The sequence below is a fragment of the Eubalaena glacialis genome, chromosome 7 (assembly GCF_028564815.1).
Source record: "Eubalaena glacialis isolate mEubGla1 chromosome 7, mEubGla1.1.hap2.+ XY, whole genome shotgun sequence".
Taxonomy (NCBI): Eukaryota; Metazoa; Chordata; class Mammalia; order Artiodactyla; family Balaenidae; genus Eubalaena; species Eubalaena glacialis.
The window spans coordinates 3,519,231-3,546,086 of NC_083722.1; the positions used below are offsets into that span (position 1 = coordinate 3,519,231).

Sequence of the window (26,856 nt, forward strand, 5' to 3'; positions counted from 1 at the left end):
CTGGTGCTCACAACTGGGACGGGGGCGGGGGGGGGGCGAGGTGGCCACCGGCACCTAGTGGGCAGAGGCTGGGGATGCTGCCAGCATCCTACAATGCACAGGACGGCCCCCAGCAAAGGGGTCCTGAAATCTCAGTGCTGAGGCTGGAGAACCCTGAGCTGATAGTATTGTCCCAGCTTTGATTTCCTGGTTTTGATAATGTACTAAGGTTACAGAAGATACTATCACTGTGGAAAGCTATGTGAAGTATATAGGGGAATTCTCTGCTTTTTCTGCAAATTCTTGTGAGCTTCAAACCATTTCAAATAAAAAGTTAATAACAACAACGTCCAATTAAACTCTTTTTAAAAAAAGAAAACCTGCCATTGCAAAGCGTGTACAGCGTCGTGAGGCGCTGTGCTAGTGGGGAAGCACGCTTAGCCACCGGGGAGGTGGCCTCACGTGGGACAGATGCACCTGCTCCAGGTGAGCCAGGCTGGCAGCGGACACAGCTCGGCCCTGGCTGGCCGTGTGCTCTCAAATATGTCCCTTCCCTCGCGAGCAGGAGTTTTCACGTCTGCCAAATGGGGGCAGTAATTCTTGCCTTACCACAGAGCTGTGAGCATGACGGGAAGTTGTTGGTGGAGTGCCAAGCACACACCTTGTTCTCAGCATCTTCCTCTTTCTCTCTGGCCTCTGCTGGCTGGTTTCTACTGGCTCCGTTCTGAGGATGGGAACCATCTGACTTCATCTGAACAGAGGAAGAGTGAATGAATCTTCTAATTTGGGGAACAAATTGTAGGGGCTCCCACTGTGCGAACCCGACAGACTGTTCTTGGTTCCTGGGCAGACAGCCAGTTGTTTCCGCTGTTCACAGGATGGGATGTATATTACATGTATATCACACATATATACGTACAATGTACATATGTTCATCTGACTTCTATCTTTGCATTTCCTTGCAACAGCTTCTTCAGAGGTTATCCGCCCTATGTTAAGCAGCTACGTTTGGGGGCCTCCTGTTTGTTGACTGCTGTCTGACATTGTTGAACACCCATTCTTTGTGGCCTCTTTCGGTTCTGTGACCGCCCACTCCTGACTCACCCCCTTCCCCTCAAGCTGCTCCTTGTCAGTCTCCGTTGGGGCTGATTCTCCTGTCTGTCACCCTGTCCTCCAAAAATTTTTCAACATTCTGTTCTCTTATAAAGAGGCTACGAATTCCATGGGGTGTGTGTGTGTGTGTGTGGGAACTGTGTCTCATTCTTTTTGTGCCCCCGGCAGTGGCCAGCATGCCCTGAGTCAGCTTGTCGGAATCCATTCACTCTCTCTGCAAGTGTCGATGGGGCACTGCCCATGTGGCAGGCACAGCCGTGGCCCTGGGACATGTGGGGATTAAGACATGCGGGGCGTGGCTGTCACGGAGCTCACATTCGGGATGGTTGGAGCTTTGCGTGGACGACTCCCAAGCTGCATCTATGCTCACATTTCCACCTTCCTTTCCTCTCCAAGCCCCAGCCAGCTAGCTCCACACACGTAAGGAAATGCCATTTCCCCCCATAAATCTGACACTCGGCATCCCTGGGCTGGGTGCTGTGAGAATCTCTGTTAGGGGAGGGCTGGGAGGCCACGTGGCCCTGCCTGTTTCTCTCAGGTGGGTCTTCCTCGTGCTGGAGGGCGCGGGTGGTCTTTGGACAAAGGCTGCTGCTTTCTACCGCAGGGAGCTGCTTCTCAGCCTAGAGCCTGGTCTGTCCATCCACCCCTTTACATCAAACCTGTTTCACGAGCAAATGTCCAGCCATCCAGGGAGTGAGACTGTCACGTTGAAAACCTGTTTGGCTGCATCTACTGAAGCTGACCATACACATAACCCCCTGATCAGAAACTCCACACTCGTACATCAGCGTGTACATGTGGGCACCAAGAGACACGTGCAGGAGGTTTACAGCAGGGTTGTTTGTAACAATCAAAAGCAGGAAACAACATGTGCTACAGTCCTGACCAGCACCTGGAGATCTTCATGCAGCCTCTGAAACGGCGTGGATGGCACAGAGGAGGGAGACCCAGGTCCACACACCCCATCTCACAGCTCCCTGAGATCCAGAGCCCGTTAGTGCAGTGGCGGGCAAACCCACCGTGTCCTAGCTCGGCAGTTATGTCTCCCTCTTGCTGCGGGGAATGGCTGATTGAGATTTGGTTAGATCCCCTCAGGATGCTGTGCTGTTTGCCGGGAAGATTTCACCCAGTCCTAACAGCCATCAGTCAGGGATGGACACTGAGGGATTCCTCCCGCCCTCCCCTCACTGCTGCCCACGGTGACCTGCTCCACGGATCCTGGTTGTGTGAGCTCATCTGTCACCCATCCGTCTGAGGGTGGGAGGCCAAAACTAGGGCGTGTGTACTCTCCTGCTGGGAGGGTCTCCTTGGGAAAACGGATTTATTTAAGCCATGCTGACTCTCACCCTCGGCAGTGTTGTTCCCTGTGGCCCACACCAGTAAGAAAGATGACATTCTGTCTCTACTGACCTTGTTTTCCTTGTTTCTTAAATGGTGCAAGACTTGGGTTGGGAGGCTGGGTGCTATTTATTGGGTACCTCAGAGACTCCAACACAACTCTAGGAGATGGGCATTACTCCTATTTTATAGCTGGAGAAACTGAGCTCGGAGGGGTTGGATAATGTGCCCAGCGAGTAAGAGGCTGGGCTTGTACGTACAGACGATGGACTATTGCTCAGCCATAAAAAAGAATGAACTGATGCCATTTGCAGCAACATGGATGGACCTAGAGATGATCGTACTAAGTCAGAGAAAGACTAATATCATATGATATCACTTACATGTGGAGTCTAAAAAAATGATACAAATGAACTTATTTACAAAATAGAAACAGACTCCAGACATAGAAAACAAACCAAAGGTTACCAAAGGGGAAAGGTGGGGGGAGGGATAAATTAGGAGTTTGGGATTGACATGTACACACTACTATATATAAAATAGATCATCAACAAGGACCTACTGTGTACTCCAGGGAACTCTACTCAATACTCTGTAATAACCTATATGGGAAAAGAATCTGGAAAAGAATCGATATACGTATATGCGTAACTGAATCACTTTGCTGCACACCTGAAACTAACACAACATTGTACATTAACTACACTCCAATATAAAACAAAAATTAAATAAAAGAAGAGAGAGAGGCTGAGCTTGGATTTGAACCCAGGACTGTCTGACCCAGACCCGCTGTTGCTGCAACAGACACAGACACAGAAGAGACTGTGTCTCTGCAGTTCAGCCACAGGAAAGGGAGGAGAGTTTCCCTGGCTCCTCCTTTCCTCCTTGGGCCTCTCAGGGGTGCAGCCCTAGACAGCTAGAATCTTCACATCTGGACAAGAGGTCAACCTCCCTCTCCTTCCTACCTCGGTCCTGCCATCGAGTTCCCGTTCCCTGCTTCTTCTGGGGGACTGACACGGGGACCAAGTTCCCTTTTTACTGGGGAAATTACCTACTAGAAAATGTGAACTAACTTCTTGCAGGCCCCATATTTCAATAAAACACAGCATTAGTCAGTGTTCCAAACTGCAAGTTACAGAAACGAACTCAAGCCAGCTTGAGCAAGTGGGGCGTTGGTGTGCTGGGTCCCGGGCTCTCCTGTGGCATCTAAAGGGGGGCTGGGGGGCTTCCCTGGTGGCGCAGTGGTTAAGAATCCACCTGCTAATGCAGGGGACACGGGTTCGAGCCCTGGTCCTGGAAGATCCTACATGCCGCGAAGCAACTAGGCCCGTGCGCCACAACTACTGAGCCTGCGCTCTAGAGCCTGCGAACCACGACTACTGAGCCCGCGTGCCTAGAGCCCACGCTCCGCAACAAGAGAAGCCACAGCAATGACAAGCCCGCGCACCGCAATGAAGAGTAGCCCCCGCTCGCTGCAACTAGAGAAAGCCTGCGCGCAGCAACGAAGACCCAGCGCAGCCATAAATGAATGAATGAATGAATGAATGAATGAATGCAGCTGGGCCTCTCCGGGCCTGGAGGCCCATGCGACGCTCCTGGAATCTGGAGGGTCTCTGCCTCACTGTCTCTGCTCTGTGTGCTGCTGTCTTCTCTCCCTGCAGACTGGATTTCTCCTTGCCTCTGTCTCCAGGAGAGATCGAAGTCTGCTCTGTCCCTCCCGAGTCTGTCACTTAAGTCCCAGCACACAGCTCAGGTAGAAACAGAACTCTCACTCCCAGTGCTGAGTTTCTAAGGGAAAAAATTGGGTCCATGCTGGGTCAGGGGTCCATCCCTGTTCCATCAGCTGTGGCTGGAAGTGGGGGAAGGATCACAATGCAAAACGGTTGTCAGGAGCCCCCGATTCCTGTTGTGAGGGGGCAGGGAGGGCTCTCGTGAGACAGCGGATCCCCCAAAGGGTCTCCACTGCAAATAAAACACACACACGATGATGTGAAATGTCGACGTACAGCCGTGCAGTGTGTGCGTGTGGACGTGCGTTTGCCTTAAGGGGCTGCAACGCTGCCCTGAATCTCAGCATCTCAGCGAGGGGCAGCCACCCTGCCAGCGTCTCAGGATGGAAGCACCTGAGTTCCTTCACTCCCTTCTTTCTTCTGTGTCTCCAGTCTCCCATCAAGCCTGTCACTCAGATTCATTCTTTCCTCTATATCCGTCCACACCACCACTGTCCTCAGCCAGGCTGTAGCCCCCTCAAATCTACGTTACGGCATCAATTTCCCGGCCAGCTCTTCACTCACGGGCGTTCTCTGCATCATTGTCCGGTGAATCGGCCGCAGACACCATTCCCTGCTTAAATGCTCCCTCTCCCACTAAGACCCAGACTGCTCAGCCCAGAACCTGTGGCTCAGAAGGAAGCAATTTCTCCTTTTGTATCTCACCCTCCCTCCCCGCTTCCAGCGCTACCCGATCTCTGACTCTCCCAGGTAACTTATCCCCTTAGCCATTTACACACGTCTTCAGTACGGTGCCAAATGTACTGTGATTAAGGGAAGACTCCACATCTGGTCCATCTCTACATCCCCTAGGGCGTCTGACACAGTTTCTAAATGAACGATAAGGCGGCTACCAGTTACTGCTGGCTTACTCGGTAGCAAACACAGTAGGAGAACTTCACGTGCATTATGTGTTTACAATCCTGACAGCAACCCTGTAAGTCCAGGATGTGACCAGCTCCATTTCATAGATGAGGAAACAGAAGTTTAGAGATGCCGTCAGGAAGAGGCAGAGCTGGAGGATGAAGGAAGGAACGACTTTCTGGGGTGTCTGTCGCTTGGGCCACCTTGAGGCCCTGTCCTTACTTTCTCCATAGGAAGCCGATGAGGAACCAGGATTTGCCCCCTGTCCCCGTGAACACTCACCGGTGTGCTGCCTCCCTTTTTCTTTCTTTCCTTTTTTTTGGCCGCGCCATGCGGCTTGTGGGATCTCAGTTCCCTGACCAGGGATTGAACCTGGGCCCTGCAGTGAAAGCACAGAGCCCTAACCACTGGACCACCAGGGGAGTCCCCCTGCCCCCTAACTGATACGCTCTCCACCCTCCTGCACCGACTCTTCACTCTCCCCTGAGGCTTACTCCAGCCGCAGGATCTCTGAGCTCTCTCTGGCCCGTGCTGCTCTCTTGCTCTGGCGGCCTGGCCAGCACTTGGTCGTTTCCTGGTTGTTCTCCATGTGTTGGGCTCCCCAACGATGAAGTCAGATTCTCGGGGGCAGGGACCCCTGGCCCACATGTGCCTCCTTCCCAAACTGCTTGCTCTGCCTTGAGTACATGCAGAACTTTCTTTTTAACCCTGTGCCTGTTGGGAAGACATGTGAGGGAACAGTTATTGCTGGGTGAGCAAGAGCTAGACGGCCCCTTTCTTTTTCAGCTGGGTCCAAATTCTGCTTTAGGAATCGCAGAAGCCAGCAGAAGCCAGGGAGAAAAAGTTTTTCGTTCAGAAGAAGCTGGAAACACACTTGTTGGGTCAGACACTGGACTGGTGGCTGGTGAGGGTTACGAGGGCCCCCCCACTGCCCCCCGGCTCATCCACGAGCTCCCTGTGCCTTTGCTGAGGGCCAGCTGGCTTCACTGCCCAGTTAATCCCAAATTCATATTCTTATGGACCATGGGCTGGGCTGAATGTTCTGGCTGACCCCAGACAGCACCAAAGTTCCTCATGAAGCTGGGGACGGATCCTGAAGATTTCTTGCTGAATTGTGCCAAACACTAGCACTCAGGGACTTCCCTGGCGGTCCAGTGGTTGGGACTCAGCGCTTTCACCACCAGGGCCCGGGTTCAATCCCTGGTCAGGGAACTAAGATCCCGCAAGTCCGGCGGTGTGGCCAAAGGAAAAACAAAAACCAAACCAAACCAAACCCCTAGCTTTCAGATGGTCTCGAGGATGGTTTCTTTCCTTTTGATTAATTGCAAGCTTTTAGAGCTAGAAAGGTCATTAGGGGTCTGGCCAGTGCTGACCCCCTCGAACACAAATGCAACAGCATCCCCAGGTCTCGGCTGTCCTGCCCAGTGGCTTTTTTTTTTTTTCCTCCCACCATCTGCATTCCTCCCATCACACCATATTCCTGTCTTCCAATTTTTTTTTTAAAGAATTGTTTTATTTATTTTTGCAGTCTGAGTCACTGATATATCGTTTCACCTCTTTGAACCAGCTTCTGTTTGTAGAGTCCCATTAGGAAGTGTAGTAAGGCTGTGTTTTTAAAGTGAAAATACGTGTTAAAATTTGGCAAATTAATAATCCTAAATATGTTACCTGTTTGAAGTGTGAGTGGAAGAGTCTATCTGGCAAATCTTGACAAGACTCTTAGCATTAATATTGGAGTCCTTCATCATATATCCTATATGTGCTTCGTATACCACACATATGCGCCTAAATGAAATACTCCTTTAAAAACTCAGAACCAGTTATCCTGTTATTAAACTCTCTGTATTCAAGACAGATGAAGTCACATGAATTCACTTAGTAACTGATGGGAAGTTCTACTGAAATATTTTAACAATGTTTCGCTGACATTTAGGTGATACCCTCTGTAACTTTCTGGCTGATGAGAGGGAAGCGTTTCTATTTCGTACCACTGAACTTCCTATGAAAGCTCATCACTTTAGTAGGAAAAGGATGCACGTCACTTACAGGAAGCCGTTTTCCTGCCGAGCCTGGACCCCTGGAAGTCCAGCTCCTCTGGAAGGGGCATCCAGCATGTCCAATGACTGACACGGCCCTTGGGTCAGCACGGGGATGTTGAGTCTGAGAACAAGCTCAATTCCAGCTCCACTGGTGTCAATGCTTGCTCGTGGTCTAATTTCAAGACAATGAGACACCGACCTTCTTTGCTGTCGCTCTTATGGTGTCAGTGGTCCCTCCAGGTAGAGACACACACAGATTCATCTCAGAGTTCTCCTCTGGGTTCTCTCTTGAGGGTCTTTGGACTTAAAGCTTTGCCCTTGAGCAAAAGCAAGAGCATCTATCTTACTCCCCAAACAGGTTTCAGCACGAGAAGCCGTTTTCATGAAAGGTTCCCTGAAGGACTAATAAGGGCTGCAGACAGACTGAAAAGGGAAAATCCTTTTTGTTCTCAGGGGTGAGGTGAACCACTGTTCATAGAGATTCTGGGCAAATGGTCAGAGAAAAGCCTGCTTTCTCCACCAAGTTCCAGCTTTGTGCCAGATCCTCTTGTAACAGAGCAAACACGAGACGCGCTCCCGGGACGCACGGAGCACAAGTCCTTGTGGGCTGTTCCCTTTGTTGGTAAGAACAAGAATCAGCACAGGGTCCCGCCTTTGTCTGCCGACCTCACCAGCTGTGTCCGTGCCCATGACCCAGATGGCGTGGCTGCTTCCTGTGGCTTCTGAGTCACGCATTGACCACCGTCATGAGGCCACAGCACAATTTAACAGGCAGAACTTTTAAGATGTTCTCCAAACCATCCCCGTGGTTGTCTGCAATCAAGATTTGGTCATCTGGGTTCTGACCATATTTATCAAGGCACTTTGTGTCCATGACCGTGGGTGGGTCCAGAAGACACCGTCCCAAGCTCAGAGAAAATTACCCTTGGTGTAGGAAATGCTTTCTCCTTCTGCTTTTTGAGTGCTTGTCATTTCTTCAGCTGTTGCTACAAGTGTAGCCTGGCCTCAATCCCTGAGCTATCCTTTCATCTAGAAAGTGGGCAACAGTTTGCATGAAGTGCCTCGTAAAAAAGCAGCCCCTTCTGTTCTAAAATGTACTTGTGTACTTTCCGTATACTTGTTGAGGTTTTACTGTGCCTTTTAGTTTCATTTTTGGAAGCACATTCTCAGAATATGTCGACCAACTTTCCTCGGCCCTTTGTTTTTTTAATCTCGTGTCACCTTTTGCTAAATATGGAAAAATTTCCCCTTCTCCTCCTGTTCCCGATGATGATATGTATCTATAGGCTTTACCTATAGAAGGAGAATATTTGTTCTTCAGAGAGCTAAGGGGAAAGTCTCTTTATAAGGGTCTTTCAAACTGCTTTATTCCAGTGGATTTTTTAAAAAAAATAAAGCCAATCTACAGAAATGATATTTTCAACATTTGGAGGTAAAAGACACATTTGTAGACGCTAGTCTTTCTGTTTGAACTTGAAGTTGACTGGACCTAGCAGGAGGAGAAAGCGTCAGACAGTGTCCCCTCCTGTTCTGTCTCAGGTGGTGGCCTACGTCTGCTCAGCCATCCTGGCCCCAAACCTGGGGCTCCTCTTGGATGCCCCTTACGCCCTGTACACCTCACATCCACCCAGTCGGTAGTCCTGTTGACTTTATTTTCTTTTCTTTCTTTTTTTGGTCCTGTTTTGTTCTTAATGTACACCCCAGTGGGGTCCAGTAGTTAGCAAGCCCTTTTGTCTGTAAGACACGTGACACCTGTGCCCTGAAGATACTCGTGGAAATGGCCCTGCACAGGAGACCCACAGTTTTGGCTCAGGTTGCCTGCCTACTCTTCAAAGTTTGCTCTGTGGCCCTGAGTAAGTAATACATTAAGGTTTTATGCTAGTTCTCTGTATTAGTTTGTCACTGCTTCATAACAAACCACCCCAAAGCTCAGCGCCTTAGACAATAGTTGATTATTTATCACAGAGCTAAGGGGTGGCTAAAGCCAACTGACCTAAGCTAGACTGGCCTGGGGGGCTCTGCAGGGCGTCTCTACCCCACGTGTCCCCTGCTCCCCTGGGAGGAGCAGCCTGGCCAAGGCAAGTTCTTCTCAGGGTGATGCTGACTGCTTCCAACATCACTGGCCTAGGTGAAGCCACCGCCATCTCTTGCTTGGATTACAAGTGTTCAATCTGACCCCCCCATTTCTCCAGCCAAAAGTTGGTCTCCCTGCATCCCCCCCAATCTATTCCCGCTATAGCAATGTGACCTTTTAAAAATACAGACAAGATTCTGCTTAAAAACCCCACTAGCTTCTTGCAGTCCTTGGGTCCCCGCCTCCCGACCCACCCTCGCCACCAGCCATCCTGGGCTTCCTTTAGTTCCTTGGGTTGCACTGTGTTTCCTGATTCAGGGCTTCGCATGTGCTGCCCCTCCTGCCTGGAGAGCTCCTCTCCCTGCCCTCTGCCCAGCCCACCCACCTCTCATTTCATCTGAAAGCCCCCTTTCTGGGGAGGCCTCCCCTGACCCTCACCGTCCCCTCCTGCAGCACCTGTTTCCCCATCTGTCGCACTTGGCAGACTCGCCGTTTTCTCCTGTAACCCTCTTGCGAGGCTGCAGGCTCTGGAGGCAGGGCCGGGGCTTGGTCGCTGGTGTGTCCCCGGCTCCTGGCACCGGCTGGCTCCCAGCCAACACTGAACAGATGAGGAGATGAGCGACGGGTGGTGGGGGGAGGGCTGGGCCTGCGCATGACCGACTGGAGATGCTGCTCAGGGTCTCAGTTTTCACACCTGTGGGCTTGGGGGTTGAGCTCGGTGAGCTCCAGTGTCTGCTGGTCCGAGGTCTGTCATCTTTGTGGCTCCTTCCAACCTGTCGCCTTTGCTCCTGGATGTTGGGTGGCACACTTGCTGTGCCCAGGGACTTGAGATGTTGGGTGAGGCTGGGGATGGAGGGAGGGAGGTGACAGCTGCTTGGTGGCAGCAGGTAGAGGTAAAGCGAGCTGCGCCAGCTCCATCTGGAGAACGACAGCCACGTGCTTGGTCTCCCAGCATCGAAGCATTACAGCCAGACCAAGCACGTGTTACGTCTGAAGGTCTAGAAACCAGCACGCTTGGTTCCTGTCCCAGGAGAAGTTGGCTTATACTGTGGTATGTCTCATTTTCTCCGCGCTGACACTGGAAAGCATCCTCAGCCAGAATCCCGCCTTTAGGACAGCCACACATTCCGGAGGCTGGAGGTGGGCCGGGACGGAGGGTGTGCTCTCCCATCAGAGTCCTCACCGCAAGGCCTCAGCTGGGGCCTCGTCGAGCAAATGGAGTGCTTTACACAAGCGGCCCTCCCCACAGGGACATCACCTTGGGTCCTCTGAACCGGGGGGCACCCAGTGCGAGGTGCTGCCTGCCGTACCCGCACCGGCAAGTTGAGGGATCCGTTTGTGGCTTCTGTCACAGAATTCTCCTTCATGCCTTTCCAAATTCCAAATGCAGAGTTAATTTTATCTGAGTTGCAAAAGTTAGCTCTGTTCATTAAGGCTTGGGGCATGTTCAGACCCATCCGTGCGCTTTAATTAACATAAGAGCCACCCGCTGTTGAAGGCCTGCAGGACAGAGCTCCGTTTGCTTGCTCCACTGCCTCTGTGACTAAGACCTGGGGGGAGTCTCCTGTGGAGCTGCTATCCTGCTGGCAATTCCAGCAGAATTGCTGGAATTGCTGGGGAGAGGTTCAACTCTGGACTTGGGTTTCCAAGTAGCAGCTGCTTTAATTGATTAAGTGTAAATCAGAGGTGACTTCCGTTGGCTGGCACAGTGGTCGGATGTAGTTGTTTCTGAGTGACCACACGCCTGTCTGGTGCAGAGGGGAACGTGCCCCAGAGCCACACCCCCGGCTGAGATGCTGCCCCGTGACAGTCAGCGGAGGCGGGGCACACGCTCCCATTCCCTTCACTGTCTCCCTTCATTCTCACACCTCGGCCCTAAGATGTGCAAGGATCTGGGTTTATAGGGGTAACAGATCTGGGACCAGCCAAGGGTTGGTCTCACAGGCACACAGGACTTTATCCATGGGTCAAAGCATCCTGAAATCACACGTTAAATTGCCAAACAGAATGACTACAAGTTTAACCTACTTGGAAGGCACCATCACAACAATATCTACGATCCATAGATAAGGTGGGCAGTCACAGTCTTTAACACGGGAGTGAGGACGTGGACCCAGACCACTCGCGCTCGGCTCACATGACTGTGAGAATTTAAATGACGCAGGGAGCGGTTCAGTGGCAGGTCGGTGATAGTCAAAGCTATTTTAGGATCTGTAACTATTTACACGAGCCTGTTCCAAACCCAAACACGCGAGTCATGAATTCACTCAGTACTGTTCATGGAGGTAAGCCAAGAAATCTCCCAGTGTCCGGGTCCCTCACACAATTCCCAGAAGTCAAGTAAGTTATTTACTACCTTATTTCCCTGTTTTTAACTGATGTGTTTCCAAGGATAAATGCATACAAATACTGTTTTTACCTGTAACATCCTCAAAGGGCAGAGTTTCCCGAACTGGCTCAACATTAAAAAGACCAGGAGAGCTTTCAAATGTATTTATAAATCATTGTGCCTCACCTCTCACTTGTCAAGTCAGAGTATGAAGCACTGAGAAATTCCTTTTTAAAAACTCTCTCTCTCCAGGTGATTCTGACTCAGTACGTGAGCTTTGGGATGCATGTCTCAAACCTCGGTGTACACTGGAGTCTCCTGGGGTGTGTCAGACTGAAGATTCTGATTCAAAAGGTTTGGGGTGGGGCTTGGGATTCTGTGTTTCCAGCAAGCTCCCCGGTGGGGCTGACGTCGCCAATCCCGAGACCACACTCTGAGCAGCAGGTTGTACGTACCTGTCCCCAGGTGTGCATCCACACACAGGCCACCTCTGCTGTTGCACTGGGCCCAGGTCTGAATTGCAGGGTGCACCCTTTACCGTTTCAGCTCTGCCCTACTCCCCGCTGCCCCCAAATCTCTACTGGTGCTTGGACTTGCCCTTGCAAAGGGGAGGACTCAGCTCAGGGCTGGACCCTCCCTGTTGGTCTCCCCACTGACCCGGCAACCAGCAGGGAACAAAAGGGCATTAATCGTGATGGGTGCGTCCGGTATAGAAGGCCTAGGGACCTTCTCTTTATTGTCAAGGACCAAGAAACAAACTCTGGGAATGCTGTGTACAAGTGCCGAGGAGCTACAAGGAGGGGTGGGCTGGAGGAGACACAGTATGCACGACTTTCTCCTGAGGAGCTCCAGCTCTTCATTCTGACCCTTGAACCAAGGAGAGACAGCCACCCCTTGTCACCCCTTGTCACCCCTTGTCACTCAGGCTGCAGGAGAACGGGCGCCTCGCTCAGTTCATCAGTTCCTAGAGGGCAGGCAGAGCGAGAAGCCATGTAAAGCTGATGCGAGAGGCCACTTGTGGTCTGCTGGGAGTGCCCTTGCCAAGCAGGATGGATGCTGAAAGTGGTCCACGGCTGCCGGTGGCGGCTGGTCCCGGCTCCCTAGGTCCTGGGCTTCTCTTGATTCTCAATGATGAGCTTGTCAGTCGAATATATTTGGCCAATGTGTACCTGGAGGCAAAGAGAAGACACAGACCGAGAACCATGGGCTCCGTTAGCCGTGAAACTCAGAAGTGCGTTTCTACATTTAGGTGCAGATGTGCACCGTCACGGGACGTCGTTCTGGAAACGGCACTGTGGGGCGGAGTGCAGTCACCAGCTTCGCTTCCGCTAATTCCCGGCACTGTCCCACCCCACGTCCCGCACTGTGGGAACAGTGGGAGATCCCCACTCTTTCCTTCTCACCCTTGGGATGGCCCGACAGCGGGCTGTCCTGAGCCGGGGGAGACCCAGCCAGACCTGTGCACAGCAGATCCTCACCCAACAGGATCTCTGGCCTTTAGGACCGTTTCTTCCGCAAGGATGGACTTTCACCACCAGGCACTAGTGAGCTCTGTCCACGCTGGGGCAGAAGCAGCACAGCTGTACCCCTGCTCTGCCACTCACCTGTCACACCGCCCACCTCCTCCCTCTGGTCTCAGCATCCTCATCTGTGGGACGAGGGCTACAGGGCTGCTCGCAGCTGATCTTCACGTCCTTTGCTGCTCCAACAGCCTTTGGACCCTCAACACGGTTGGCACCTACGTGGTACGAGAGCCCTGGGGGCAGCTGGGGAACCTGCCAGGGGACGTCACTGCAGACACAGAGGCGAGGACGCCTGCGCTGCAGCGGTGGGAGGTGTAACGGGCTTCCTGTCACCTCCTGAGGGGCCGGCTCTCTGCCTCCTAACGTGTCTTACAGCCGGCAGCAGCCGCGAGGGAGGCTGTGAGGCCCGCTGTCCCCACCTTGCAGCCTGCCTGGACCACCTGGGTGGTCTGTGCCCAGGGCCTGTGTGAGGTCATGTGCTCATTCAGGTCTGCCTGGGAGCCCCTCCAAGGCAGGGCAGGTGACCCAGGCACGCTGTGGCCCTGGGTCCTGCAGTCCTGCGACCACTGACGAGGGGACGAGAAAAGGAAGCGGAGAGCAGAGGGCTCTGCAGCAGAGACGATGTACGGGCATTTGTTGAATGAAAGCCCCGGCAAGTCCTGGAGGAGGTGTGAAGGGCAGCCCAGCCCCAGCTGGGCCACAGATGAATGGCAGGCCCCTCCCGTACTGGGACTGTGCTCGGGTGAGGCTGGAGACCCATCCTTGCCCTCAGGAAGCTCAGAGTCCGGGAGGGAGACAGACAAGGAGGGAGGCAACTGTAACCTGATGGCTGGAACATCAGCAGCCGTCTAGCACTATGAGGTAAGTGGGATACAGGGCCACACACGGAAGATGAGAGGCAGGAGGGAGGTGCCTGGGTTCTTGATGACCATGGAGCCATCACACCAGCCAACTTACTAGCTTAATGCCAACTTTTCTTTTACATGAGAGAAAAATAAACCGCCACATTTTTAAAGCTACTGTTATTTGGGTTTCTTGTTATATACAACTAAACCAAACCCTAACTGATGTGAATATATATTGTGAATTTTAAGTGTAGACTATATGACTATTGATAAAAAGGTCACTGCAGACAAGAAGGTGTGCTGTGCCCTAGGATAAGTGGAAACAATGTCCCTATCACCTGGGAAGGCACCATTAACAGACAGTCTGTGAATTTCTAAAGTTTAAAGAAAACCACACTGGGACTTATAAATATCTTTTGTCCCACAATATTTGCTTTAGAGTATGTGGCTATTAATATTTTAGCATTTTTTCTGTCTAGTCTTTTAATTCACTTATACATTTAAAATGTATGGGCTTCCCTGGTGGCGCAGTGGTTGAGAATCTGCCTGCCAATGCAGGGGACACGGGTTCGAGCCCTGGTCTGGGAAGATCCCACGTGCCGCGGAGCAACTAGGAACGTAAGCCACAGCTACTGAGCCTGCGCGTCTGGAGCTTGTGCTCCGCAACAAGAGAGGCCGCGACAGTGAGAGGCCCGCGCATCGTGATGAAGAGTGGCCCCCGCTTGCCACAACTAGAGAAAGCCCTCGCACAGAAACGAAGACCCAACACAGCCAAAAATAAATATAAATAAATAAAAATTAAAAAAAAATTATAAAATGTATGTGTGTATATATAAACAGAATATTTAAATTTGGAATCATAACTTGTTTTTCAAAACTTAACTTTATATCCTTATGTCATTAAATAGTCTTTGAAAGGCTATCTTTAGTAACTGATAAAGCTGCATTGTAAAGACGCACGGTAATGTATGTAATCATTCTCATGTGACCAACACTTGCAGAGTTTCTGCTGAGTCCTGGGATTACCATTCTCACGTATAAACCTTTTATAGCATCTCTGATTTTCTTTTCTTATAAAAGGTTTCTAGAAGTGGAATTATTGGGTAAACAGGTATGAATATTTTTATGGTTCTTGATGGATCTTGCAAAACAACTTCCCAAAAGTGTGCATTTGCTCGACAACTGACACCCCCTTTGGTGGCCTGTTTGAAGGTTCGGCAGTGTGTCCATCGCGTCCCAGAACAAACACGCGTCTTCCCACCCAACTCACTGCGGACACCATGAGCGCCCACGGCCACCCTCTCGATGGCTCTCCTGTGCGGCCCTCCTAACAGAGGCCCCACCAGCACAGTCAACGCAGCATTTGCTTCTCACAGTCGGCAATCTAAAGGGTGGAACCTTTGGCGGGTAGGTGCACTCGCAAGAAACGCAGTTGTATGAGGTGACCTGGTCCCAGTCAGCTCCACGAAAAGCTCCAGAGAAAGCTGCACTGGGGCGATCCAAAGAGCTCAAGTTTTAGGAAACTTTTAAGTCAAAGCAAACCTTCAAATGTAGAGTCCACTTTGACCGAAGTATGAATTAGATTTTAAAAATTCCACTCAGGAACAACACTTTTATGGCCTTTGGGGGAAAAAACTGAATGAAAACAGATCTTAAAGGTGTTAAGAGAGCACAAAGATTAACATGTTTCTATCTGTCCAGGCCCCTGGTCCGCGGTGCCCAGTCCTCGGCCGGCCGGCACCCTCTTGTGGACCACGAGCTTCTCACGGACGCCGGGAGACCTCGGTCTCCCCACCTGTCTGTCCCTCAGGCTCATGTGGACCCACACCCACCACGCAGAAGCCCACCCACCCTCCGAGTCGACCGCTGAAGCTTCCCTGGGTCCCCTCTGCAGAAGGGGCTCGCTCTCTCTCCTGGGAACACTTATTGCAATGTCTGCGCCACCCAGGGGGCACTCAGGTGGCCTTGTCCTATCACCACTGTGTGCCTGTGTCAGCTCCTCGGCATGAAGAGTGGCTGAGGAGGAGGAGGAGGAAGCAGGGGCTCGAGCTCTGTTTGGCTCGGCTGCCTTCCCAGCAGAGTCTGGGACAGCGCCAGGCACGCAGGCCTGCTCAGTAAGGACACGGTAACTGACAACACCGGGGGCTGGTACCCCTGGTTGTAAGGCTCTACGTGTCCACTGGCTCTAAAATCTGGTCAGTAAGTGGTGATGACGTGCTTTGGTGGAAGAGCTACTAGTGGAAATACAGAATTGATAAAGGCAAGTCAATAAAAATAGCAATAGGGCCATTTACTGTAACAAGAATGTTCACTCACCATTAAGCAAAATCACATGATTTAAATTTGGCCCAGCAGGGGGTTTAAAGCTATAATCCAGGGCTATAAGGGATTAACCCAGAGCAGTAACAGAGGGGGTAAGGGAAACAGTCAGTTCACACAGGGAGTAAATATTAAAGTTATCTCCACAAGGGCTGTCAAGATGAGGCAATAAACGGTGTAACAGTTCTGTCACACTTATTTGGGCTGTAAGATGTGTCAGCTCACATGGGGGGGGGCGGCCTGCAGTGCTAATGACGGAGCAAGTGGTTCCAGCTGCAGGTGAGGGGAAGTGGTCAGCAGAGGCGAGCAAGTGCGATTACAGCTGCAATTTACAGCCCCTCCAGGACCACGAGCTGACTTCCACCCCACGTCAGACTATTACCACGCACAAATGGGTCATTAGAGCCAATCACACTTTTACTCTATAAACTTTGGGAGATGGCATTAGACTTCATTAGAAAAACACACAGATGACTCAACCGCAAGTAGATGGGATGACTGGATGGCCCTGAAACACGTATGAGCTCTGGGACTCACCAGACAAATAACCTGCTGGGGAGGAAGGGGCAGGATCCCGGAAATGAAACGTAGTCCAGGGTTTCAGGTCCTCACTGCTTAATCCTCTGAAGCCAGGAGCATCTCCCGTGCAACACATCTCAACCTGGCTTAGACTCGGAGCGGCGGGGCTCAGTGTGGGTGGTGGGGAGGCTGCCTGGGGCGTCTGATGCTCACTGCCTATGTCACGGGGCTGTTGTGAGAATCACACGGACTGGACTTGAAGAAAAGGTATCGACTGCCCCAGACACTTCCTAGGCCCAAATCTATCAGATGCCTTCATGCTCTCGGGAGGATTAAATAAGAACAGCATGCGGGGGACTTCCCTGGTGGCGCAGTGGTTAAGAATCCGCCTGCCAATGCAGGGGACACGGGTTCGAGCCCTGGTCTGGGAAGATCCTACATGCCACGGAGCAACTAAGCCACGACTACTGAGCCTGTGCTCTAGAGCCTGCGAGCCACAACTACTGAGCCCGCGAGCCACAACTACTGAGCCCGCGAGCCACAACTACTGAGCCCGTGTGCCACAACTACTGAAGCCCGCGCGCCTGGAGCCCGTGCTCTGCAACAAGAGAAGCCACCGCAATGAGAAGCCCGCGCACCGCAACGAAGAGGAGCCCCCGCTCGCCGCAACTAGAGAAAGCCCGCGTGCAGCAACGAAGACCCAACGCAGCCAAAAAAAAAAAAAAAAAAAAAAGTATTTGATTCTTTTGCTCTCACAACAAACTTACGAGGACGATATAACACTATCACCATCGATTTAAAGGCTTTTATAGGCAAAATCTACCTTTGGTGTTTAATTTCTGTACTTGGAAGGCCTGTAATTGCTCAAATGGACATGCCCTTCCATTTCGCAGTGGACCACACTGAAAATATGAGAAAAGACAGCAGCAACCGTCACACACAAAAACCAACATGCCTAGATATAACCCTAATAAGAAATGTGTGTGATTTTTAGAGAGAAGACTACACAACTTAGAAATATAAAATGAGTTTGAATAAAATGACACACCACGTTCACGGAGAGACTGAATCATACAAAAATGTCAATCTTTTGCCAAATTATATTTAACACAATGATAAGAAAAATCCCAACAGGATTTTTTTTTTGAATTACTTGAGAAAATGAAATGTTTATTTGACTGAATATGAAGTCAAGAATAAAAAAGAACATTTTGAGGGCTTCCCTGGTGGTGCAGTGGTTGAGAATCTGCCTGTCAATGCGGGGGACACGGGTTCGAGCCCTGGTCTGGGAAGATCTCACATGCCGTGGAGCAACTAGGCCCGTGAGCCACAACTACTGAGCCTGTGCGTCTGGAGCCTGTGCTCCGCAACAAGAGAGGCTGCGATAGTGAGAGGCCCGCACACCGCGATGAAGAGTGGCCCCCGCTTGCCACAACTAGAGAAAGCCCTCGCACAGAAACGAAGACCCAACATAGCCAAAAATAAATAAGTAAATAAATTTATAAAAAAAAAAAAACCATTTTGAAAAGGAAGACATCAAAGCATTTTGGGGATTCAGTTAAAAGAGGGAAATGAACAGAACAGGAGAGAGTTAGAAAACAGACCCTGTTATCCAGAAGTAGTATTTTATTCACAAGATCATACTCACGGGGGTTCGGGGCTTACTGAAGCGGCTGCAGCATCTGGAACATTTCTCTGCAGTCTCCTCGTGATCTTCACGTAACTGGTGTATTCTGCTCTACACTGTGTCTATGCTCATTTTAATATAAAAAGGTTTCCCACGTTGTCAAGTAGCTCAGGCTCTTCACGGAGATGCACTGTACCTGTCCTGTGCCTCTGAGTGCCTCCTGACGCACCCAGCTTGCGAGGCATGTTTTAACGGTATTACACCTTCCTAGGGGAGCTACACTTGATCGGGGCTTTGGAAGCCTCCCCCCGCAATCTTTACGCCACCAAGATAATGAATCTTTGTCAGCCTGCAGGTTCTGCCGACTGCCTGCCTGTGCCGTGAAGGTGAGCAGGGTCGTCCGTCTGTGGCCCCTACAGCCCCCTCTGTTTCATAACAACGTCAGACAGCTTTCCACGCTGCCTGCAATTCACACAGTAATTCTCTCCAGTGAGATCCCAGCGCGGAGAGTCACTGTCACAGCCTTAGTCATGTCACTTGCCCTAGCAAACATTTTTCAAATAAGCCATTTTTATCATACTTCATGCTTCCTAATAATTTTTAAAGAGCAAAATGAAAGAGATTCCTGAACTCGTATATAATTTTCCCCAGTCTTTTCTGTTTAGCAACAAGAGATATTATGAAACCAAAACTTAAGAATATAGGTTGCATGGTCTTCCTCTAGAAATGCTCTTGAGGAACCTGTTTTCTTTGTAGGATTCAGTAGCCAGAGCTGTTTTTCAAAAGGTTTACATATAGTAACATAACTTTGCTTCTTGTAATTTTGCTATGGTCTTGTGCAATGGGAGAACACCTGAAGCACTCAAACTAGATGTGTGAAAATTCAGACGACAGCTAAAAAGGAGGTCAGTTCAAAGAAGCCAGGGAAGAGTCTCTTCGTGCTCCCCCCAACCCCCTTCCACCCTGCTCTGTGAGCCTTGAAGTTCAGATACTGGCTATTCCTGTTGTGGAAGGCGGTGGTGAGGGGCTGACCTCTTATTTCCTCTGTGATGCTCCTGGCAAAGTGATGAACAAATTCATATCTCTTCCCTAAATCCCATGTTCCGTTTAATAGTGACTGTGTTTCGCCCTTGCTTGTAGGGACAAGAGAGAACCCAGGGGCAAGCGTGTGCACTCTCACTGGCGTGGCCACACGTCCGGTTCACACAGAGGGTCCCAGCCTGATTGCTAACGGGGTCTCTTTCACCTCAAGGGGCCCAGTTTGGATGACGAATTACATGGTTGCCCTAACTCTTATCCACCGTTGTCAGATTTCTGGGCCATTCTGTTGTTTTTCTGCACGTCGGATGTTCAGTTACAAGAAAAAAGCAGGCTATAATGTGATGGCTTCTTTCTTTCATTTTCCAGGCCATGAGAGTAAAGGAAATCAGACCATTTTAACAGGCCTCAGAGAACTGTGGCCGCAAAGGAGCCAGAAGTGGAGGGCAGCCGGCAGGGGTCCCCTCTGCAGGAACAGACACGCACGTAAGGCAGCGGGTCCCAACAAGGACGAGGCCCAGAACCACAGGGCCAGCTTCCCAGGACACACGCGGCCTGGGCCACTCTTGAGTTTCTCAGGAGGGACGTGGGGTGAGGGTGCAGTCATCTCTCCCTTGCTGCTGGTCGGCTCCCCTGAGTGAGCAGGGGCGCTGATCTAAGGGGGTTCATCATTATTATTCTAAAATTACGGTCAGATTTTTTTCCCCAGTGAGTGAATACGACCCCCCAAACCAAACAAAACCCAGGGTTGATATTTCCCTGCCAGGTGCGCTTTGGGCCCAGCCCTGCCAGAAGGTGGAGCAGAGGCTGGGAGACCAGGTGGGGGAGGAAGCGTCCCTGCAGCCCAGGGTCGCTCTAAACGCCACGCTGTCAGCGAGGGCCGGGGCTGTGTCCTCCGTCCCCTCCGCACCTGCTCTCTGCAGGTGCTGGGCACTGCTCGGGGTGAAGCAGGAGACGGGTGCTGGCCGTCCCCCTCCACACTCACGCTCGCTGGCCACGAGGGGACACCAGAGACAGACAGTCTGCTGGCCAGTGGCCTGCAGTCCCCCGGCGTGGGTGGGGAAGCTCTGCAGGTGAAAGCCACCCAACGGCAGGTCAGCACCAGCAACTCGGTCACCAGGCCCTTCTTGGAAGCGGGCAGAGCCCAGGGCCCGAGCGTCATGTCAGAGTGAAAGTGGCACTTCCCCGGGACGGCGACATCGAGAGCCCCGGCACACTGCCAGAGACAAGTCCGTCAGAGGTCACGCTGCTGCCTGGCTCGGTGCCCCTCAGCCCTGCACGCGGGCCTCAGGCCACCACAGCCAGCGGCCAGGCCAGGACCCTCATGCGCGAAGTGGGGGGCAAACAACAGAAACAAACAAATGAGGAATCACAGTCTGTGCGTTCTCCTGCAACCTGCTTTTCAAGTTCAGCATCTTTCCGTGTCAGGACGCACAGACCTCCTTCTTTCTTTCGAACAGCTGCCTTGTCTTCCTTTGCTCCCAGCCCCGCCGGGACCTGCTGGGTAATATGCAGGGACACTGGAACAGACAGACGGTCAGCAACGCCCTCACGTTCCCAGGGCGTGGGAGCTTCCTTAAACAACACTGGGGCCGACATACCCCAGCACATCTGATTAACTGGGCTCCCTTCTGTCTTCCTCACTCCGAAGGTAGGTTGAAAGAGCACCCCAGTGGACACCGAGAGACAAACACCATCACGAACCAAAGTGCCTGGCAGAGTCGCAGAGGAAGCAGTGGGCCCAGATGCTAAGAGGCTATGCCAGGCCGGGCCCCAACCCAGCACACATGCCCCCGTCCATCCCCAGCCCTGAGAAGCCCACGAGCTCCTGGAAGCCCCTGAGGAGCTGGTCCTGGAAGGTGGGAGGGAGTTGGGACAAGGGCCGCCAACAGTGCCGGGCAGTGAAGTTGTGCCCCTGCTTGACGTGACTCAGCCCTATGTCTCCTAATCCTGACCCCTGGAGAGCCGCCGTCTTCCACAGGCCCCAACTTGGCAGGGTCTAGGAGACACTTAAGTGTATGTGTAAGGACACCTGGCGATTCTCAGAGATGCCTGGAGGAAGGGGACCCCTCGAAGCACAGGGTCCCTGCTGGCCGGGGGACAGGGCAAGGCTGACGTTCAGCTGGTAAGAACCACACTTGTGAAAACGCTGAACTACTTCCACACTCGGCACCTGACTGCTGCTCCGACCCTCCCTCTGCCACCCAGTCTCCCTCTTCCAGGAGGCCTGGGCCTCGTGCTGGGGTCCCCATCTGGTTTGGTGGACTGCTTTCCAGCTCCAGCTTGGCCAGCTTTCATTCAGATGGGCCAATTCCTATGCTGCCCTGGTGGGTAAACATCTGACCATCAGCTCTGGGGCGGGGACTCTGGGGTGTAGGTTTGGGCTGTTACTGAAAAGGGATGCAGAGTTTTCAGCGACAGGCTACTGACCGTGAGGCCCACATCTGCTTTCCTTCCAGTATTCTGCAGAGGGGATGTGAAGACAGCTGGACAGAATGGCCAAATTTCGGGCCATCAGGAAGTTATTCTGGATGAGAGAGAAAGGGAAGGCTAGAGCCAGAGCCTGAAATGATGCCACGGGTCTGACAGGACAGTAAGCTGGGCCTTCCCTTTCGGTGCCAGCCCAGGGCGGCGGCCCCTTGGTATCCTCAGTGCTCACAGGGTCAAGGAGAGGGCGGGGGGCTTTCTCTTAACAATCTTACCTCCCAGGCCCTTGTAGGACATGAGGACTCACCGTACACAGCCTTAGCTCTGTCCCTGGAGCCCGGCTACTGAACATGCCCTCCAATTAGACACCCAGGAAGCAAAGAATTGATACCAGAGGGACCCTACTGACGCCCAAACGGAAGCATCAACTTCAACGTCAGGACCGTGGGCTGCTGTGCCCACTACTGGTCTCCACTACGTAACTGACAGTACAGACCTTGGAGACCTACTGCGAGGTGGATGCTGTCCTGGTGGATGAAGTAACTGGTCCCCGAATAACCTGCTGTGCACAGCGGCATCAAGAAGCCAACTGCCAGTTTGACTCCACAACAGGGGAAAGAACCAGGCCTTTGAATCACAAGCTGCAGACGCCCGGCCAGCACGCAGCAGTGGCCAGGCCATGCGGCTCTCCTCCCCTGGGCCTGCTTTCACTTGCCCCAGAGCAGGTCAGGCTGCAGCAGCGGGTGACACGGTGCACAGGCCAGATTGCCCGGGCGAGCCTGCACAGGACCACCTCCACCTACCTCCTTCCGTGCCCCCCGGCTCCCCGGGGAGGAGGAAAAGCCCAGAGGAGCTTCTCGCCACTGCGGCAGCCTCCTCCCGCCACCTCGGGGAGATAGCCTCGGTGCACACGGCTCTTCTCTGTAGCATGCACACTGTCTCTTTAAATGTGCTCGCCTTTAACTGCGAACGGCAAAGTGCGAGGAAATGAATCTTCCTGCCCCAACTTTTTGCCACGGCTGATTTAAAAAAGAGCCTGGGAGGGCTTCCCTGGTGGCGCAGTGGTTAAGAGTCTGCCTGCCAATGCAGGGGACACAGGTTCGAGCCCTGGTCTGGGAAGATCCCACATGCCGCGGAGCAGCTAAGCCCGTGAGCCACAACTACTGAGCCTGCGCGTCTGGAGCCTGTGCTCCGCAACGGGAGAGGCCACGACAGTGAGAGGCCCGCGCACCGCGATGAGGAGTGGCCCCCGCTCGCCGCAACTGGAGAAAGCCCTCGCACAGAAACGAAGACCCAACACAGCCAAAAATAAATGAATTAAAAAAAAAAAAAAAAAAAACCCTGGGACCGTTCTGTTCTGTTAAGGCACCTGCAATCGCAGACGGGCCTTCTTCACTGCCACTGCTTTAGAGAAATCGGGCTACGGTCATTTTACTAGGAATAGGACAGCTTCACACTTCTGTGTGTGACACAGTAATAGCTAAACTCTCTCTAGCACTTGACAGTTTACGCGGTTGTACGCACTCTTATCGGCTCACCTGATTCTTACAAGGTGTGTAGAGCAGATGGGTGTCGTCCTCATGTCTCTTTTACAGTTAAAGAGATGAGGGTCTAAGAGGTAAAGTTACTTTACCCAACATCACAGGGTTAATACCTAGTACTCTGACTTGAAGCAAATCTCTAAATTCTAATCCTTTCAATCTCAGCTAATTCTATGAATACATGGTGGTTTATAAACCCAGCATGAAAAGAAATAATAAAAAAAAAAAATCAACCATAATCTCACCACCCCAAATCAACTTTATTTTTATTTCTGCGTACCAATTTTGTCACATTGACATTTGAAAAGCTGGAAGACACTGTTCACAAATGATCACGTGCACGTACAGTCTGTGTTCCTAACCTAGAACCCTCATGCCACACACGTGTCCCCACGTGTCCACGCAGCCTGCACAACTGTAAACGGCCAACAGTGTGTTTCCATAGCTCTAGGTTCGGTCTCATTTCCAGTAGCTCAGCTGAAAACACGATCAATTCCAGGGTAGGGTTCGTCTACCCGCCCGCCCCTTTTCAAGCTTTTGGAGAAAAGTGTTTTTCCTGGAAGATATATTACTTTAATGAGTTCACGTGGTTTTTGCCTTTTTTCTCTTTTCCACTTGTTCCTCCCCCCCTTTACTTATGCATCCAATTGGACTAAAAGTATGACGTCAGAAATGTCCATCTCTCACAGATGGGCCGAGATAACGACCCCACTGAGTAACCAGCACGACCGCACGAAGGAGCAGCTGGCGGACTTTGTCCTGAGATCAGCGTCCCTGCCTAGGAAGCGCCCCCTGCCCCGCGTCCGGCTCCGCCAGCAGGCTCACAGCCTGGCTCTGCAGGCGCTGCTCCAGCCCAGCGAGGCCCGGCGAGGCTCTCCCACAGGCACAAAGGAGCAGATCTGGGATGCGGCCTCAGGGCTCTGGAGAACCCTGCGGTGGGCGTGGCCTTCTGCAGTCCCAGCCCTGGTCCCAGACATACCCACACGGCGCCGCCTTTATTCGGGATGGGTTTACGCGTCTGTCTCGACAGGAGGCGGAGAGCTCCTGGAAACCAGGGGCTGTGTCCTCTTCGTGCCCTGGCACCTAGCAGTGTGGAGTCAGCTTCCTTGCCACCCTCCGGTGAGAGCCTGGAGGCCGGTCCTCATCACGCGTCCCGGGGGATACCTTTTGCGACCCCGCCGACGCGGCGGGCAGAGCCGTGGTGAGGAGGAGACGGGGCCTTGCCCCGCCCATTCCACCCCACTCAGCCGCTAGAATCATCCCTCTCTGGTCACATGTGGTTTTCCTGCTCGCTCACACCGAATCCTCATCCCCGGTTCGTGCCTAGGACGGTGCCTCGGTCAATCCCTGCTGAACAGCGAATGATCCCAAGAGAAGGAGGTGCCTGCCCAAGGCGCAGGCCCTGCAGAAGGGAAGCGGGAGGCCAGCACCCTGGGAGGTGGCGCTGACTAGGTTCCCGGCTCTCACCACAAAACCAGCTGAGTCTGCATTCTCTCTACTGAGAATATGGAGGGAGGGACTCGGGGCACCTGGAGACCCGAATGCGCCCCGCTCCCCTCCACCCCCGGCCCCGCCTCCCCGCCCCTGAGACAGTCATGAGTCTTGGAGGCGGTCGGAGCAGCTGGGGCGTCGCAGGGTGAGTTTGTGAGAACCTCCCCCAGAAAAGGACCTGCAGGGGACCATGCAGGGCCTGGAGGCCAGCACTGGGGACTCTGGTAGGGGTGTGGCCGGACGAGGTCCACCTGGCTGACACTGGCCCCTTGTCAGTGAGCTCTGTCAGTCAAGGAGGGGCTGGAGAACAAGGCTGACGCTCTCTGCTCCCGAGTTGGGGTTGCATTAGCGGAACTGGGACATGAAGACAGGCAGCTGCTGCCACCACTACGGCACCGGTCCCTGGGAGGAGGGAACACTTCCCTCTTGTCACGTATGGAACTGCAGCCATGCAGGGTAGGCTAATGACCAGACCTGAAGCCCAGGGAGATGACAAAGGAAAACAACAGAACACCTAAGGGAATCCAGGAGCCAGACGGACGAAATCTGACCCAAATGGCCGCCTATAACGTAAAGCTGCTGGGAGAGGCGAAGTTCAAGCACTTGGACTCAGGAAGAAACAACCGGTAAGAACGGACTTGTTTATGAAATTTACACATGTAGGGAGTAGGATGTCTTGATGGAAAAACCAGGTATCCTTTTTCAAATAACAGTAAAAAATGTATGCTTCTAATTATCAGCAACAGGCTACAGAAGACAATCATCAACGACATGGAAAAGTAGAATAGAATTCCCAGACTAATAAAAGAGGGGAAAAAGGCATGAATAGCTACTTGATAAAACCAACACAAATAAAGAAGCAAAGAAGAGAAAACAAATCATGATAAATAACAGAATGAGATGAAAGGAAAAAAATCAACTCCATCAGCCGTGACATGAAATGTGAAAGGACTAGCTGGGATTGGTAACAAAACAAGACAAACCTCCTAAAACACAAGCAATAAAGACTGAAATCGAGGGATGAATTAAGATACACTAGGCATATTCTGGGGAAAAAAAATTACCAGTTTATATTAACAGTAGACAAGGTAGAGATGAGTCTAAAAAGCACTAAATTGAATAATGAGCAACATTTACAAAAAAGATGTAGCAGCAGTTTACAAGATGTAAACTTGTATGCTCTAAATAAAGACAGTAGCTGAGCATATAAAGCCAAAGCTATTAGAAATGAAAGGAGAAATTCATAAAAATAAGATTCTAGTGGGGAACTCTGATATTCTTCTTCCAAAACAGAGCAAAGCCAGTACATTCAAGCACTTGGCCAAAGAAAATCTTAAAAGAGTTTTCATTTCTCAGGTTAATTTACTTTTTATTGGATTTTTGATTTAGCTGCCAGAGAGGTGCCCGTAACTTTCTCTTAAAGCATATCCTTAATATGTCGTCATTAAAAACGACATTGTACTTTGAGAAGATAAACAAAATTGATAAACCATTAGCCAGACTCATCAAGAAAAAAAAGGGAAAAGACTCAAATCAACAGAATTAGAAATGAAAAAGGAGAAGTAAATGACACTGCAGAAATACAAAGGATCATGAGACATTACTACAAGCAACTATATGCCAATAGAATGGACAACCTGGAAGAAATGGATAAATTCTTAGAAAAGCACAACCTTCCGAGACTGAACCAGGAAGAAACAGAAAACATAAACACACCAATCACAAGCACTGAAATTGAAAGTGTGATTAAAACTGTGCCAACAAACAAAAGCCCTGGACCAGATGGCTTCACAGGCGAATTCTAACAAACATTTAGAGAAGAGTTAACACCTATCCTTCTCAAACTCTTCCAAAACATAGCAGAGGGAGGAACACTCCCCAACTCATTCTATGAGGCCACCATCACCCTCTGATACCAAAACTAGACAAAGATGTCACAAAAAAAGAAAACTACAGGCCAATATCATTGATGAACATAGATGCAAAAATCCTCAACAAAATACTAGCAAACAGAATCCAAC

At 51.5% G+C, this 26,856-nt stretch overlaps 1 protein-coding gene across 1 annotated transcript in view; it reads right to left on the reverse strand.

Moving 5' to 3' along the window:
* Positions 1-12,208: 12,208 nt before the first annotated feature.
* The window catches only part of LYRM4 (LYR motif containing 4), a 128,933-nt gene continuing 114,285 nt past the window's right edge, over positions 12,209-26,856 (reverse strand). Inside the window, exon 3 of the mRNA XM_061194786.1 lies at positions 12,209-12,674. Within this exon, the coding sequence (XP_061050769.1) occupies positions 12,606-12,674 (69 nt within the window). The 3' untranslated portion in view covers positions 12,209-12,605. The remainder of the gene's footprint in view (positions 12,675-26,856) is intronic.